The following is a 19,110-nucleotide window of genomic DNA, read 5'->3' as shown; positions in this document are numbered from 1 at the left end:
CAAAAACATTCAAATTCAAAGGCGGGCTAATAATTTTGTCCTCATTGGTATCTCTGTAGCTCCACTGGGAAGCAGGCAAACAAAATACAATGACCTATTGCTCAAAAGCACACGCGTACACACAGAAGCACAAGCAAGGATAATTACATTTAACACACGCCAAGTCCCTTGATGAGGTGTGGTTTTGCCAAATGAGATCCTCCCACAGATTTATGCATAATTTGCAAACACCTGCACACAAATCAAGCTTACTTCTACAAGCATCTGATACGTAGAACAATTTTAACACGTTACAGTTAAATTGCTGCTAGATTCGTGGGAGTGACTGACATCTTAGCCTGCCCGCTGATGACTCACTTACTAGCTCCATAATCAGCTTGCACAGAGAAGCTGTATATCAGCTGAGATACTTTGACATACGTAAACATTGCTATATGTTTATTCTGGAAAGAAAAGATTAGAAATAAAATCTGAGAGTACAAAAAATAAATTCAATCAACTACAGAAACATGTTTCACCAGCTATAATGCATGTATAAGCCACCACCTATATATTATGAATGTAGCCTCATTTTCCATATATAGCACGTTCAAGCCCATTATGTATAGTAAAGTACATGTAAAGCATGCAAAAGCTGCATCCACTGGGAACAAGCTGGAGGAAAATATCCACTGAGACGTGTACGGTTTGTAGTCTACTCAAAGTAATTACTTTGGGTAAAGCATAGATCGAGATGCAGAGTGCAAAGAACAGACTGTACTGAATATCAGACAGCTTTATCCTCCGGGTCTGTAGCAGGAAACGCAAAGATGAGATTTTACTGCTTGTTTATTTATGAACATGTGAATTCGTTTTGAGAGGTGCAACTGACCTGTATATTGGATCATGCATGATCAGCATTTTGCTCTCGTCCCATGTCCATTCCTTTCTCTGTGCATGAAAAAAGATATCCTTTTATCAGTTCGAATATAATATTGGTGGTTCATTTCTGAATCCAGGAGAAAAATGCTCCCTTTGGACTTTAGTGACTTGCCTTCTGTTTCTTCCTCATCATCACCTTGACCCCATCCGCAGACACCACAATGCTGACCTTTTTCTTCTTGATGTTCTTGGCCTTGAATTCGTACTAGGAAAGTAAATGATAAGAAGCAGATCAGAATATTAATCATGCATACACAAACAACACCTTTTCTTTTCTGCAAGATACTAAGTCACAGGTGAAAAATGAGACTGCCCCACATAATACAGTTTTAACTACAGTAACCATTAGACTGCACAACAGCAAATGATAAAAAAAATAAAGCTTTTATCCCAATTTCTTAATTTCATCTGCTCAGTTGCAGGTGACGGACACTTTATTTGGTACACCTGCTCAACCTGAAAAAAAAGTTGCCTGGTCTGGGATACGGCAATACCCTTAATTTTGATCTAGAAGTATTTTTGTAATTTTCTGCTAATTGACAAATCAGAAAATTCACTCTGAGATTTTGTTTCATATTTGACATGCAGTCACATTACATACATATATTAACAATTCCAGTGCTTCAATGAAGTGAGAGGTGCCTTGCTTTGGCAGGGTGGCTGCATTAAGAGGACAATCTATCAGCATTAAAACAAAATTGGCAGTGCACTTTAATTTATCAGCATCTTTAATGGCTCGGCAGCTCGCAATAAGAATTCTGATCAAGTCTGATAAATATCTGCAGCCAAGGGGGGGAAAAAAAAAAACATTGCAGAAGATCTCGCAGACAAAACAGTACAATGCAAGTCGAGTACTTTGAGTATCATGTTCTAGATGCTGTGGCCTTGCACAGCTGAACCACATCTCTTCTTAGAACCCAAACTATGCTACTAAATTAAACAACATTTAAGTACAGTACAAGGCCTTGGGTATGGGTTTGTCTCCATTCTGTTTGCTGAGAGCTACACAACAGCTGCGTCTGCACTGAGTGACTAACATATTTCCACCTCATCAGCTGGCCAGGCACTCTGCTGAGGAAGTTCGCAAGTCTTGCCTGTCGACTCAGATCAGTTTTAAATAAGACGTGACTCTTGTTACCTGTCAGCTATAATGGCCTGCAGTGGGACCACAGGCCACATCCATCTATCTTGTCATAAAACACTTTGATACCATGGTTTTTTTTTTTTTAAAAAAAAAGCAATTTTAAATTGCTGACATGATGGATGCAGACTGTGTATGTAAAATATTAATCTTCTATTTTGTTGACAGGATACACACTGAAATGTTAGGGTTATTGCTGAGCAGCCTACTAAAGTTACTTTTAGCGATAACACTGGTTACATTACGTTAGTTTAAGAACTTTATTTAACATTAGTCATTGCAAACATCACAGTTTTTGCAGTGCCATGTGTCATTTTTCCTGTGCTGGTTTGCGTCCTTCTTCATCTTCAGCACATAAGGTTAGACCCGCAGACATTGTAAAACATGGATGTAGCATCTGGGTCATAACAATGAAGCCGATGTGGAAGTGTCTCAAACCTATATTTTATCTGAAGGCCACCAGATGGTGATAGCTGTGGTTGCAAAAAAAACCAAACAAACCTGTGATCATATAGAAGTCTGTGGAAAAATGGCCGTCTGTCTTAACCCCTGTAAACACTTTCCTGCAGAGTTTATGGGCTGAGATCACAGTGAAAAAAAAAAAGTCTATTTTTTAAATTTTGGTCATCAAAATGGAGAATTATCTATAGTATGCTTCTTGGCTACTGACCTATGATTGACAAGTCAATGAGCAAACGGTTTCACAGCCAGACCCACACTTTCTCGTCACATCCAGTTTAAAAACCAAGATGGCGACGGTGAAAATCTCGAGGCCTCAGAAACCGATGGATGGGATCACTGGAGCTACGTTCATCTTGTACACTGTCTGTGGATAGACTAGAACACTTGTAGGTGTATGCTGCCACCATCTGAAAGAAATGTAGCCTTGGCATAAACCTACAGCACTGCCCCCCCCCCCCCCCCCCCCCCCCCCTCCCCTCAAATTTTGGTATTGAAAGGCATCACAAGTATCGGTTCTAGTGACATCTCTAAAAATACAAATTAATAAATTCAGGCTTAGTCGATTAAATGTCTTTGCTCTGAAACTGCTAGAACAATGAAACATGATGACAACAGTTCAACATATGGAAAGACGCCTCTGCAGAAATGTATACTGTTCTCTGGATGTCGCAGAACAACATGACTTGAACACGCAACACCTACAAGGTGTAGCCAGAGCAGGATTTATTTATTCATTGCAAAAGTTAGACCTAATCGCCCTATGACAGCTGCGATAGGCTCCAGCGCCCCCGTGACCCTGAAAAGTATAAGCGGAAAAGAATGGATGGATGGAAAAAGGTAGCACTACAGGAAAAAGTTGAAAAATATCAATTTCCAGGTCCAATTTATAGAAAAAGAAAAGAAGCAGGCGGCTCATCCAGTGAGTTTTCCGGACCACGGTAAATGCTCGGTCTTTACCAGTGCCAAAAGTAACTTTGCTATATTATCTAGCAAACGTGACTGGACTTCAGCCAGATAAATAAGTAAAAAGAACGAACGAGAAGAGAAAATGAGATGTTGGCGTGCAAAATAAATGCAAGAATCGAGACAAGGAAGGATAAGAAGCCTAAAAAATGGAAGAGAGAACATGGGAGAAGAAGTGAGCAGATAGAAAGAGACAGCTGGAAAGGAGGTGAAGAGACAACCATCGTTATGTAAGCACCCCCTGGAAACTGTGACCTTTTAATTCAGCTACACAATGACGGCATGTAACAATTAGCTGAGCATTATGAAGTCAAGACCTACCAGAAACGATTATAAGATAGATTTGTGTTGTATTGTTTCTTTGTTTTTTGGGAACTTTGGATGTATTCACACTCTGTGACTGCCCACAGACTGAGAGTAAATAAATGTCAGGACTTGACGAAGTCATTTCTTGTCCCCCATTTTCCATGTTTTTGTACTTTGTTTCTTGATCATTTTCTGCTTGCGTCTATATGCCCTGCTCTCTCAGCCCTGGATCCATGGTGATTAAAGTTTCAGTCTCTAATTATACAGAACGGAGTCCTGAGAGAGCTGATTAAACAGAGAATAGGTTTTTAAAGAGGAAGAAGGGACAGAAATGCGCCGCAGAGACACAGAGAGAGACGAGACTCGAGCCAGGATTCAAAAACAAGGACTGTTGCAGGAATGGAGGTGCTTCGAGCTAAATGTTAGTAATGCATCCTTGGTGTTCACAGTTACACTCTAGCATCATGAGGCTGGTGTTTCGTCATAAACCAGAACTTAAAAATGTCATCTGTTTGTTCTGGGGGAAGCAAAGTGTGTACAAAATCACTTGTAATGAAGTAGTATGCAGTATATACAGAACACACAACTCTTATGACAATGAGTAAACCATTTCAGCTTGCGAGCCAATGTTACCAAAGTCCTGAAGCTAACAAAAGGAACTTCTGCCAGTTTTTTAGGGTTCCAAGGCCTGACACGTCATCTGCAACACCAATCTAATGCACGAGTGAGGGATCCAAAACAGAAAGAACAAAAACGCCTTCCATTCATTGATCTCCACTGTGGTCTGATAACTGCTGGCAAAGACAGGAGACAGGAAACTACCTTTACTTGCACAAGGATGTGAGAACACTCACGCAGCTCATTTATAATTCACAGTTTATGCCAGCATTATGGTGAAGCAAAGTGGGATTTTACAACTTCATCCAAAGTATGAAATTTTTATATTTTCATTGCTTAAGTGCAAAGTGTTTTGAAATATTAAGGCTTTTAATGCACTTGCATTGTTATGGTTTGCCCCGGTATCAACAGCGGAGCAAACAATTAAAAGCTCACGACACAACACCGGTAGCATATGCTACCCTTTAAAACCCTCAGCACGATCCAGGGAGGAGCCTAGTTCACTTCAGCGCGCTGTTTATGGATGCCGAAACTTTGTGAATTAGGTTAGAGAAATTTAGCTTACCAGATTTACAAACTTATGACAGGAATAATATATGAGATGTAATGAAAGGTGCATGACTAATGAGCTAAAATGCTTGCTTCAAAGACTCAGCTTTCAACCATAAAACTTTACTTACAGTGCTGACAGTGAGTGTTGGAGTACCACAGCAATGTAAAAGCTTAAGGCTAACATACTGAGAGCATTTATTTCAAACCTTTCTCCCGCCTGGATGTGAGCATTTAAGCCTTCAGACTCATCAGTCTTCCCAGACAGCGTAACAAATTCCAGTCAGCGTTTCCCCCCTGCAATCTATTATGGAAGTGTCAGACAGAATAGTGATGGAAGTTGCTATGTGCACAAAATGAGGAAGGGAACACTCACTCTCGGTAGAACATTTCAGTCCAGTGTTATTTTTATTTTATTTTTTTGAGTTAGCTATTTTACAGCAGAGAAACACACAGCACGATCAAACCAAAGGAAAGAGAAGATCAATCACTTTTTATTAGGAACATCTGAACAAGTCAAGACAAAAAAAAAAAATCATATGGTCACGGAGCATTTTTAATTTGTGAGTAATTAAATATTTAATAGTTGAAGCTAACATGAGCCGCAGCCAGATCAGATACTTTCAATGCCTACAGATTGATACAAAAACTTCAGAAAATAGCTTTAATCTCTAAGATAATCTATTCATGTGGTTTTGAGGGTAGTAATGTTATATATAAATATAACATTACTACCACCACTTTGGCCCAGACTGAGACATCTCAGCAGCTACAGGATGGATTACAGTGGGTTAGACATTCACATTCTCCAGAAGACAAATCCTGTTGAATTTCTTAAATGTCCCTCAAGCATCACTGTGATGCTACATTTTTTACTGTCATGTCTACTAGACTTTGACTTGGCAATCCTGACTATCCAGGCCAATCAGCTGCACCTTTTGTTCAGTGTTAATGAGCAACTGTTATACTATCCACTAAGCAAATGTGATAAACATTATCTAAACATCTGTTTCTCTTTGGAACAATCTCACCGCTGTAGCACATACTGTAGAAAATCTCTACTAAACCATTACATTACTGTAAATACAGATGTCAGAGACATTATACTATTACAGATCCCTGCCACTTAAATTCATTCTGACTGGTGATCCTCTGGAAAAATTGTGTAATGCCAAAGATGGTGGCTGAATGACAAGGGTCACGTTTCTTCATCAAAAAAGCCATTTGTCTCCTTCACGAACCACAAAAGAAATTAAGCTTGTGATGTGGCACCGATTCATGTGCATGCTAGTAAAATATAAAAAGATCAATTTATACGTTGATATATAAGTGCCATATCACATAATCAGTGACATAGCAATGCTGGGCGTTTGACAGAAAGAGTGACGTGTCAGCCTCCGATGATGCTTTTTTCAGAAATTTTAATATTGAAAATTTGCTTAAAATATTGTGATATAATTTTGAGGCTATATCATCCAATTCAGTTAAATTAAATTTTAATTACATAGTGCCAAATCACAACAACAGTCACCTCAAGGCACTTTATATTGTAAGGTAAACACCCTACAATAATACAGAGAAAAAGCCAACAATCAGATGACCCCCTATGAGCAAGCACTTGGTGAGAGTGCGAAGGAAAAACTCCCTTCCCTAACAGGAAGAAACCCACAGCAGAACCAAGATCGCCCACCCCTAGTGTACAACTCACCACTGACAGTCCAGAAGAAAAGCTGTCAGTCATTTGAAACTTTTAATTATTTCATTATTTTTATAGCTCAGTGAAGGTGTACCTGTGATAAGAACACAACAAACATTTATTTTTATATATTTTATTTTCAGAGACTAGCTGTTTCACCTTAATGCTAAGCTAAGCTTGAAAGTATATCGACTTTGCATTGAACTCTTGGACATTTAAGGCCGTTTCACACTGGATGCGTTGCGTAAAAATGATACGAAATTCAGAATCTTTCGGATGCGAACGTGTCGTGTAACCTATATACACACCAGATGCGTTGCGTTTTTGTGAATAAATTGTCCTCATAACTGTGAAAGAAATAAAGTCGACATCAAGTGATGATGTAATGAGGTCTGAAACAGAGATTCTGGGTTCATCCAACTCATAAGAAAGCAGCAGCAGGGAGAGTTTCATGGTTTGATCCTGGAGCTGAAGCTGCATCACAGCCTATGATACTTCACGATGTCAGTGAGCAGTTGTTGTTGTTGGGATCACATGTGAGGAGGCAGAGAATAATTTCAGAGAGCCATGTAACTGTGTGTCTGAGGTAAAATAGTATGATTTTACTGTTCCCACATCACTGTATATTCAGTGTATCCATGCACATTTTGAGCTATGCACTCACATGTTGCTAAATGCAGCGCTGTGATTGGTCAGATATGTTTGTTCGCTTGCGAAAGTCAGAAAAATTGAACTTGATCAGAAAAAATAAATGCCGCAAAATCGTCCTGTGAAAGGACGCTGTTGGTGTGAATGGCTGCATTAAGAAAAGGCGAGTCCGAAAAATATTTTTAATGCACAAAACATTCACATGGAATTTATGCGCCCGGTGTGTAAAGGCCTTTAGGCTTACACACCCAAGTAAAGTAGTCCTTAGAGTATACAGATCAATTTTTTTAGCACTGGAAGGATTTATTCCAAAATATCCCCCAAGAAAGAATCCGATCAAACTAGATACTATTAATGTTCATCTCCACCCAGAGATGATCATAATGAGTATGCTAAGTATGAGTATGGTAAGTAAGTTCCTATTCTTAGTAATCTTACTGTGCATATATAAAGACCAGAAAAAGACCAGGATGTAACTGATATCCTTCTTCTAGAGAGGCTGCAGTTTACAGAACAGGGCTTCCAGTCATTATGTGGAAGTAATTACACTGCAGACACTAAATACACCTCCAGGTCCTGGATGGTACCTGCCAGCAGCCTCTAAATGAAAGGCCACTGAGTGCTACAGTTAACATTATTTGATTCAAGTTTCAAATTCTGGCTTCTGAGAAGTTTAAAAGGAGAAGTTTGGAAAGGACATTTCCCCCCCTGCCTGATGGATGGATATTTTAAGAATGAATGAATGAATGAATGAATGAGGAGGGTTTTAGGATGGGCAAACCAAAATCTAATGCCCCCCACCCCACCCCACCCCACCCCCCATTCAACAATCCTGAAAAGCAGTGGAATGCGAGGTGCCTTGTGGGTCACTGATGCTCCCCGTTGTACCATTGAATCCATACAGGAATCCACAATAGGCCCTATAGATCGCAACCTAGCAACGCCTTCATTATAATTCCCCAGATTTGGGGAGTTCCAAGGAATTTCACTGCTTTTTTTCCTGGATTCAGGGTACAAAGAGATGACTGTTGGGAGCAGAACTGAGCCAAGAAGACACAACAGCTACTCAAACAGCTGAACATTTAACTCGAAAATAAAAATTTTGGGAGTTAAATTAAACTACTGGGAAAATTAAAATCAATTAAAATTTAAGAAATGTACTTAGAGAGAAATCACGCAGGCAACTGCATTAGTTAGTTACATGACTTTAAGAAAACGTGAAGCTTTAATCAGTGCTGCTTCTCACCCCTGTCGTCAGAGAGGGAGGACAGAGTGACTCTCATGATGGCAGAGATGCCCAAACCTCCTGGCACGTCTCATCATTAGTCAGCAGGAACGTGTATATGGGTGTAATTATCCCTGAAGACGACCTTGGCCTACATCAGAAATGGAGGGGAGTTCTTCACTTGGCTGTGTGTGTGTGTGTGTGTGTCTTATATGTACATTTTGTCCCTATAAAAAAAAAAAAAAAAAAAAAAAAAAAAATATATATATATATATATATATATATATATATATATATATATATATATATATATATATATATATATATATATATATATATATATAATGTGAAATAACACACATAATGTGCGTTATTTCACATTATGTGTGCTGGCTGCTCTTTATCAAGTGGCTTCTCTCTCTGTGTGATGATATTACTCCTGGGCTTCCATCTGTTTGCAGCCCCCAGTGAGCAACAGCAGTCTTTTCCTAAGGGAGAGAGGCTGCTAACAGAAAACAGAATGCTTAACGGCCTGCTAAATGGGGGCTTCTCCATGACAGCAGGGTTCCACACAAGACTGGAAGGCTGTTAAATAACTGCGGCTTTCATTATGATTTTTATTTTTCTGTAACATGTGGCGCAGTGTTGATTGAAGGACTTTGTTGATGCTGCTTCACCGTAATTTACTCTTCTTTAACCTTACTTCAACGTGTTTATTTTGGACTTTAGTGACAATCTTCTAGTATGAATATATGCATCCACAGCTGGCACTGACTCTCCACCAGCTCCATCTGGGAGCTACAGCTGTTACTCTTCTAGATAAATGACTTTCATTACTTACCCTGCAAGTCTGTTTACAGTGACTGACAGACAGAATTGATCAATCACAGCCTGTGTTCATACAGCTGTGCAGAGGAAAAAATGAAAGCCCCCTGAAGTGTGGGAAGCAAATACAATGGAGCGTATGGATTGATCACTATCATGTCATTCCGTTTAAAACGAAAGCAGCAAGGTCAAGATGAAAACCAACCACGGACAGAAAGCAGTGAGCGTGATGTGAGTACCTTTGGAGAGGATTCAACTACACTTGAGGCGGACTTGTCAGAAGAAGCAGCTAAGCCCCAGTGCGGGCCAAGGCAGGCACTCCTCGAGCGTTGGCGCCCTTGGAGTGAGAATGGGCGCACGCTTGAGTGAGTCACTGACAGGCACGGTGAAAGGACAGCCAGTCCCAGGGCGCTGACGGCAGCTACTCAGGGTTAGTCACACGGGAAGGGAGGAAATACAAAGGAACAACCTGAGCATGCCAAACACTTGCACTCAGTGAGAAACATGCTGAAGGTGAACTTGGAGTTGAGGCTGTTATTTGCGTTGTTTCACAACTAAGGAAACCCCTTATCGTAAATGAGTGAGTTATAATCTTTTTTATGTTTCAGGTGTGCTTCAACATGTTTTCTAAAACAGAGGAATTAATCAGGCATGTCCCGACATCGGGAAAGATGGAAGAGCGGCCAAACTGTACCTATGTGCTGTACATACATCCCTGTTACTGCATTGAGAGACACTGGCAATGTCTGAAACACATGTAGTTCCAACAAAATTAAAAATATTAGCTACAATAAATGAGATAATATATTCACTTTTTGGCATGACTGATGAAACACTCATTATGCATTTCCTGCAGCAGAGATTGGTTTGTGTCAAAGAAATTTAATGTTGTGAGTGTAAAAATCAGACTTATTCCACGAGTGTATCAGTATAAAAGCACAGGCAAAATTGATAATTTTTTTATAGTTAAACACAATTCTTTAGAACAGGGAAGCGTGAAAACCTGTCTGTAACTAGAATATGAAGAAGCACTAATGATGAAAATGAACAGCTGAATGTGATGGATTATTTTACAAGTCGTCTATGGTGAACAACAGTGACACATGCCACTGTAAATAGTAGCATCCTCTATCATTTATAAAGTGCACAGCTGTCTGGATACCACTCAGGACTGATTTAGCTAGGGGGGCCAATATATTACAATAAAGAAGCCATTTAGGCCTTGGTGTTTCCAAACACCAATGAAAACTGAAACCAAACTGTGTGTCTAAATGACAGGTGGACAGATTGAGGGATAAGGTGACCCACTGGGGCAGCAGAGCATCCTACAGAAAGGGGTAAACGTAGGCATCGAGCCAATACAGAGATGCTGAGTGTGGCTCTGTCCAAAGCAGTAGTCTGGCAAAGCAGCAGTCAGAGTAATAGGATTACTGGGGAGAATGCTGTGAGATCACAAGCCATAAAATCCCCTTAGCAGCCAGTGCAGGGGGGCAGCCAGTGCAGGGGGGCAACCAGCACCGATCTACATCCATACTTTACAATTGGAGCCTGACTAATAAACATCGGTGTATATAATGTCTGATATCTGCTGTTATATAGAAGAATGCAAAAAATCAGATGATTTAGGTAATTAGGTAGCACTAACTCTACTGTTTACAATCCCATCACCACTTTCTGCAGCACGTTGTAGCAGAGTAGCATCACAGCTGATCAGACAGTGGTGGCTTCATGGTGCTAACTAGTTCTTAAACTACACAAAAGCAAAGTTAACAAACAAAGCTGTAAAGATGGTTTTATCCTCTCCACCATATGCACCAAATTGATATTTGCATTGATTGTCCCTAAACATTATTATATGCCGGGCTCTCATTAATACAGTTATAAAGTCATCATTATGACCTAACAGAAGATCATATTTTTGAGGTTTTGAATGGAGACAAGTTTCAGGGCTCATTTAGCACACAGTTTAAATAAGTTTAGAGTTGATTTTGTGCCAGCAAATGTGTCAGCAACTATTTTGACAATCGTTTCAGTAGTTTGTCAGACAAAATTACTCAACTGTTCTCTGTGTGCTGCATCTTTTTTTATTTGGACCAAAGCAAATCACCCAGGATGTTGGGGAAACACTAACAAAGGATTTCATCTATAACAAATGAAATAAACAAGCTGTATACTATTATCCACATGATTTATGCAAGCTTCACAAGTTATATTTGTTAAAGAACAAATTTAATTCCAGTGCAAAAAAGAGGTGTTAGTGGCTTGTGTGTGCAATTCATGTTTTCGTCCGGGGACACATGCTGTATTTGATCTGTATCACAAATGTGAAGGAGAGGAAAGGTTTTGTGAAGGCAGAGGAAACCAAAGAAAACGGACACATGGAATATAATTAAGTAGGTGATGAACGGTTTACTAGAACAATGCAAGGTTTGAGGTCAATGATTAACCACATGCTAACCCTGTTTTAGGGAGGTAAACATGGGGTGTGAATTGGGGCGCCATCTGTGCCTTACATGCAAAGCAAGCATGTCCCAAAAAGCTCCCCCGAAGAGGCTTTATGAGAATGTGAGAGCCTTCATAAAGCTCAAATGTGAGTAGCTTAAATTTGTGACTGAGACAGTGTCTCATGCAGCCCACTAAACTGGCAACAACTTGTCTGACAACAGAAGGCTGGGCAAAGTGTGCCACCACATGGCATTGATTGATGACACTCAGCTGCTCTCTACTTAGCGCTGTCTGCAAATTTCATTCCAACCAAACTGCCTCCTTCCACATGTCAAGGTTGACACTGTATGTATTAACACCTGAGTGAACTCTTTAACTCATGGTACAATTCACACAGTATCTGGAATATAACTACAACTGCAGCGGGTCAAGTGCAGTCACAGAGAAAGAAGAGACTGGATCTGACCTGCATTCATTTCATTACATTAATCAAGTATCTTATTTTGTGTTTCCATTTCATGACCCTGAGTCTTTGAGCTCCACCATTAGTAACACAATGCAGAAGATTGGATGCAGTCAAATACATCAAATACACTGAATGCCTTTTGTGCAGAATCAAAGCACTTATTGGAGATGAGCAGTGTGCAGTGTGATAACCAAGACTATTCCTGTACCTTCCTTTTCAGTTATTACCCACAAAGTCTACAGCCAGTCATATTTGCAGAAAAGTGTGTGTGCAGCCACAGCCCCTGTTGCACACACACACATGTGCATGCACCAATTTGAGAGTTTTTGGTTCTAAGCAGGAAAAAGCCAGTTCAACAATCAAAACCACACAACCTGTAAGGTATGGTGGTGTTTATTGCCTTCCCAAAAAATGATTTTAAAGGCTGATACTGATACCAGTATTTTGTGATTTAAAAATCCAAAATATAGGCCAATACCTTTTGCATCTCAGACACATGCAACTTAAACAGATTTACCTAACAGTTATTATGAGGATCTATTTATGAGTCTTTCCTAAAATAATGTGACAATATAATTAAAAAAAATTTTTAATTCTTGGGTGCCAGTTTAGCTGCAAAGCTAAATGCAGCACGGTCTCCCCCCGTGCTCTCTCCTGTCTACCCTCCACTGCGCTAACAAAGGCTAAAAAGACCCCCAAACAGTGTTGTCACAAGTCTTGGGTTACTCATTTCCTTCTGCTAACTCCGCTTAGATCAGTTGGATGTTGTGTTTCTGTGATGCAAACAGGGAAATTGTAGATTGCCCGCTAGTGGACAAATTATGCAACACTCATAACATGGCTGAAGGATGTTTCTCCTGTCTCTTTTTTGTAATTTTAATTTATCAGCGTTATAAATGCAGATACCAATCTATCGGCAAATAGCTAATATCGGCTGCTATATCAGCAGCAACAAGCAACTAGCTTGCCTAGTCTAAGCTCCCCGACAGCTTGTTCAGAGACAATCATGGAGACTTCCACACTGACGCTCTGTTCTACATTACTTCACCAGATCTTGAAAGATCTACATTTGGTATCACACCAATGAGCTTCACTGTATCTTCACTAGCTCATCACAACAAAAAGGCAATAATGGACTCAGTTGCTTGCCAAAAGCCTTATGCATCCAGTCATCTAACCCTAATCAGGAGCAACGTTGAGTTCAGCTCAACTGTCAGTCTTTAAAGAAGCAAGTCTCACAACTCAGCCACTGTCTTATCAAATCCCATGTGTAAACAAATGGGGAGAGAGACAAAATTTTAACTGAAGTGCTCATAAATACCACATGTAGACATTTGCTAGTGGAATCCAGAGGGGAAAAAAAAAAAAGTTTGGAGTCTTTGCCTCAAAATAAAGTTTAAAAAGCTTTTTCTGTACAGTTTTTGCTATGCATGCACACAGTTACACAACTTTACTGCTTCTGCAACGGGTACGACTCTGTACCGTTCTTTGTTAATGCAACAACATCATTGGCTGTTTCCAGCTTCAGCTGTTGATTGGCTCTCTGGGGGAAGTGACAGAACAACCGACATATTTAGCTTTTCATCCATACATTTTTTGACTGCCATATCCCCTCCTTATGTCTGGTTTAACCTGTTACCATGGCAGTCACAAGCTGTTAGCATGATAGAACACTGTTTTTAATTTAGCAACATAAAGTATAAGTAAATGCTCTTAATTTGTCTTATATTTGGTCATTCAGCAAAAAAAAAAAAGGAAAAAATAAGCTTGTAGCACCTGATCATGGTGTTAAATGAAAAGTCAATTATTCACTGATGTTTTTCTGATTGAATGAATGTGCTGTTTTTCATGACAATCAATAACTGAAGAGGTAGTCCATAAAATGCACTGGACTTTTTGTGGCACTAGAAGTTTAATCTGAATGATTTATTCTCTGGAGAACATTATACTGTTTGCAAAGTTTTATGGCAATCTGCCTAGTGCTGTTGGGATATTTTAGTTTGGACAAAAGTGCTCCTCAGTGACTACTGTAGGTCCCACAGATAGTTGGCTCATCAACAGATAGTGATGGAGTTTTGGTGATGTCCATTTGATGTGATTGCGTCCAAAGGTCTTTAAAAGGTCAGCAGAGTGAAATTGCGGGCTGTTATAATGGAGTCAGGAAAATTCTGGAAAGCTACATGTTCCTGCACTTGTCTGATGTACCTAATCTAGGCAACGGTGACAGGAAGCAGAGACAAACAGACATGAAAAAAGACCGAGATCTAAGGAGCTTGGGCTTTATCAAAAGCCACCAAAGACGCACAGAAAGTGAGAAACCAGACCAGTCAAAAGATTACACAGAAATTCAGTTGGGATCAAATTATTCAAAGGAAGCACAAGAAAACATGAAAGAGTTCAGACTTTAGGAAATTGAGATTCCGCTCCCAAAATAAGCTAGAGCCTCCAGTGCATATCATTATACAGCTCATGGGCTGTCTCTTCCCTCATTATTCATTCAGTTCTTCTGCCCTGACGTCTTGATGCTAGTGAAGATAACAATGCAACAAAACAGTTTCTCCAACTTTCACTGCGGCAGTTTGTTACATAAAAATCACTAAAGGAAATCAAACAACATAAAAATCTTGGATCTTTTTCTCTTCAATCAGACTACTAAAAATACAACTCTATTTATCTGTAAAACCTATACTGCCTATGTGACAAGAACACAGTTCTCAATGTTGACATTAATAAAAAAAAATGTAAAAAATCTCCCACTGAACATTATGGTTTGGTTATGACAACAAGCAGCTGATTCTGCCAAAGTGTAATACAGGTAACTGGAGAATCACACTAGACTGCTTTTATTTTGATACGATTCACTGTTGTGTGGGTGCTGTCAAGGGTTAAAGCAGGTGGGGACAATAAGTAATGGTATTCTGGCACCTTCAGTTATTAAGTAATTAAAACTGATTGACAGTTTAATACATTATTTTATAATTTCCCTTGTGCTGCAGGTTCCAGCTGATGCCATTGATACACTCAAATCAGAAACCAATGGGACCACAATGTTTTGCCTGCACACGCTACATACTTGTGTTTTCCTCCTGATATCTATCCTGAGTACATGGATCCAGATGTCAATAAAGCTGCAGTCATATTACTTAAGAAAGGAGCTGGTTAATCTTATTGAATGAGGTTATTTCAAATTCACCATTTCCCCAGCTGAACAAATATCACTACACAGATAAGCAGTTTCTGTGCAGTTTGAATCACAATCCAGCATCCTGTATAATTACTGTATTTCTCAGGAAGTTTAAAGCATTAATGTGTAAGAATGGAAGATGAGATAGGTTCAGAGGTAAGTGGTATTGCTCACCAAGTGACGTGATTCTGGAAATTTAAAGTTTCTTCTTTCCGATTCTTTATGAATCATTCTGTTCTTCTCTAAATGATGCAATCCTGAAGTTATGTAATTATTTCATATTGTTAAATTTCTTTTACAACAAAATGAAATATAACAATTTTGTGTTATTCCAAGAACAAAGAAGTGCATAAACTGCATAGTTTGCAATAATGTGGTTAAGTTTAAGGTATGGACTATATTACAACTACCGGTGTAGGACAGCTTGTGGTGTCCATCATGACCCTTAGGTTAGCTCAGGAGTTACTGACTTGAATTTAAGCCGATAATAATTTTTAGTGTAACTTGCAAATTCCACCTTTACACTAGCTTTATACTGGCTAGAGTCTGGAAAGCAGCTCATGTAACATCTGCTCACATATCCACAGCAGCACAGGTCAGATGATCCACAACGAAGAAACATCTACTAGAGCTCAAAACAATGTAGAGCATGTGTGGCCCAGGAGGTAGTGTGGGTACTAAGTGGAAGGTTGGCAGTTCAATTCCTGGCTCCTTCAATCCACATGTTGAAGTATCCTTGGATTACTGAACCCTGAGATGTATGATTGGGTGAATGAGGCTAGCAGTAAAAAAAAAAAAAGAAAGTGCGTTGAGCATATAAAGTGCTATAAGTACCAGTCTATGATAAAAATTCACTTTGGAGTTACTTTCTCAACTGCATAGTTTTTCTTTCAGTTAAATTTGCGTAAAGGGTTTAAACGCAAATCCATATAAATATCAGTTAATTATCAATGTGAAGTTAAAAAGGCTACGTCAGTCACAGCTCAGCTTCGGGAAGGAAAGAGATGCAGGACAAGATGAGATGAGATGAAAAGTAGATGAGAGAGGAAGGAAATGATAATTTATTGATTGACTGACTGATTGATGAGAACATTGGACCACATTCATGTCTGGAGGAGTGTTGGCTCACCTGAGTTGACCAATTCAGTCACTTTAGCTCTCTGTCTCCAAATATGGAAAACATAAGTTTGCTACATTAAGGGTATCATATCAGGTAATCCCAAGTATTCAGTAGGAAGCTGTTAAAGGAGCAAAAGTAAAGTGTAAATAACTAATGGAGGTGTTGGCATCAGTGCGTTAGCAGCAAAGTAACATCAACTGGAGCTTAAACCTCAACTGCTTTGTGCATATTTGAAACACCAGAAACCTGAGGCAGGAGAAGAATGATGAAAGGCAGAGTAGTAAGGTATTAAAACAAAAAGAAGAACAGGGTCTTGGGAGGTTGAATGAGAGGAATGGAAGAAATGAGACCTTCAGGCTTTATATGTAGCATGCTGGAAGAAGATGAGAGAAGTGAAATAAATGTGCAGGCACGCACACCCACACAAACGTGCACGCGACTCCAAATCACATTTAGAAGTAGGGCAGCCTCTCCTGCCAGCTCGAAAGCCTGCAGCACTTTCCTCAATCATTATCCAACAAACGATAGCAAAGTATGATAGGCCTAGTTTATCTGCCTACTCATGCTAAGGAAGACTGCTTCTAGGCACAATTTCCAAACATGACACATTTATTTTAAGTAATACAGCAAACCCACATCTGGTAAAACTGAGACGCTTTTTTGTGACTATGAATAAAAAGACTTTTAACCTTGTGTGATTTTTTTTTTTTTTTTTAAACTGGAGGCCAATTATAGAAAACATAAAGTGCTGCTTCTTGGTCTAATTAAACTCAGTATAGAAAACTGAACACACAGTACATTCTAAAATGTTTCTGTCTCATCTTTAAAGAGATTCAGTGCACACTTTTCTCATTCTGACACACAGTACTCCACACTGACGAAGCAAAAACAGGTTTCTGGAAGGCTGGTTGGTTTTGTTAAATAAGACTGAAATATCTCATTTGCGTAACTATTCAAATCTTTGACACAAGTGAGACTAGTACATCCTGCTTCTATCAATGGCCCTTTAAAATTAATTAACAACTGCATTTGAACTGTGCCTTATATTAACTTTGTTGGATATAATTAGGAAAAATGTGTCATAAAAGAGAATTCCTTCAGCACTGAAAGGGCCCCAGAGAACTCAGCAGTCTCTCATTCTCAAATGGAACTGAACCAAATAGCTACTAAAATGGATTTTTGGTGCTGATCCTTAGCAGACAGCAGTAAGAAAATGTCTGTAACTAGATTTCCGCTGATTTTGGGTGTATGGAAAAGAAAAAATGGTGGGTTGTTTTTTTTTTTTTTTTACGTTATTGGTTAGTATTAGCCTTTTGTTCCTTTTAACCAGTGATGTTTCATCAAGGCAAGCAAGCGCTGCTTGCCCTGTGACATCTAAAAAAAATGGACATCAGTTATAACCACAGTGAAAGCAATCTCTGCCCTTGCCTCTCAAACAGCATTTGTCCCACAAGCTTCACTGATTGCATGTTTGCGCCATCCTTTAAAGTACTGCCATCTTGTGGCCACCGTTGGGTATTGTCTCTGGAAGCAGGCTCCACGCTGCTTACCACCAGTTCCATGGAGCACCAAATTGTGTCTGTGTCCCATTAACAAAGGTTTACGCTTGTCAATCTGTGAGGCCACCAGCCTTTTCTGGTTATTTCTGCATGAGCATTGTAGATAAAACTGTTGTCTGCTGGTAGGCACTGCTCGGAGATCAGTTACGATTTACGATATGTGGAAAGAGAGCTAGGATTAGCAAGTGATTTAACATTTTACCAGCCACCTTGAAAACATGCGGGATATTATTAATATATTTTACTATACTTTTTTTTTCATTAATCTGGTTTTTCTGAGCTTTGCTGCTTCAGGACCTGGACAACTTGCCGTAATTGATGGAACCATGAATTCTACTCTCTACCAGAAAATCCTGGAGGAGAATATACGTCCATCAGTTTGTGCCCTTAAGTTCAAGCTCACTTAGGTTCTGCAGCAGGAAAATGATCCAACACACCAGCAAGTCCACCTCTGAATGCATCAAAAAACCAAAATAAACAAGTGGCTTACTCAAAGTCCAAACTTCAATCTGATTGAGATCCTTTGGCATGACCTAAAAAGGGCTGTTCATGCTCGAAAAACCTCCAATGTGGCTGATTTACAACAATTCTGCAAAGAAGAGTGGGCCAAAATTCCTCCACTGTGATGTGAAAGACTCATTGCCAGTTATTGCAAACAGTTGATTGCAGTTCTTGTTGCCAAGGTTGGCACAACCAGTTATTGGACTGAGGGGGCAATTACTTTTTCACATAATGACAGGATGAAGGAATAATTTATTTTGCATTTACTTGGGTTATCTTTCCTAGCAGGAACCTTACATATGCTGTGTACTCTAACAATACACAGAAGCCTGTCCAGTTGCTGGTTTGTTGACTTTAGTTGTGTTTGTAATTAAGGTTAGCTACCACAGGCTTTGTAGCAGCATTAACACAGGACATAGGCAGATCAGGTTTGGGCTATATGCCCGAGACCTCAGCACTGTAATGTAACTGTGAACTTGGA

General features: G+C 39.5%; 1 protein-coding gene across 1 annotated transcript in view; it reads right to left on the bottom strand.

Annotated features, from left to right (window-relative positions):
* The window catches only part of LOC115788995 (carboxyl-terminal PDZ ligand of neuronal nitric oxide synthase protein), a 53,038-nt gene that overhangs the window by 24,658 nt on the left and 9,270 nt on the right, over window positions 1-19,110 (bottom strand). Inside the window, exons 3-4 of the mRNA XM_030742136.1 lie at window positions 1,034-1,126; window positions 872-930 (exon numbers count right to left, since the gene is read on the bottom strand). Of these exons, the coding sequence (XP_030597996.1) occupies window positions 872-930; window positions 1,034-1,126 (152 nt within the window). The remainder of the gene's footprint in view (window positions 1-871; window positions 931-1,033; window positions 1,127-19,110) is intronic.

This window comes from Archocentrus centrarchus, chromosome 12, assembly GCF_007364275.1.
Source record: "Archocentrus centrarchus isolate MPI-CPG fArcCen1 chromosome 12, fArcCen1, whole genome shotgun sequence".
Lineage (NCBI taxonomy): Eukaryota > Metazoa > Chordata > Actinopteri > Cichliformes > Cichlidae > Archocentrus > Archocentrus centrarchus.
This window is presented reverse-complemented; position numbering and strand designations above follow the sequence as displayed.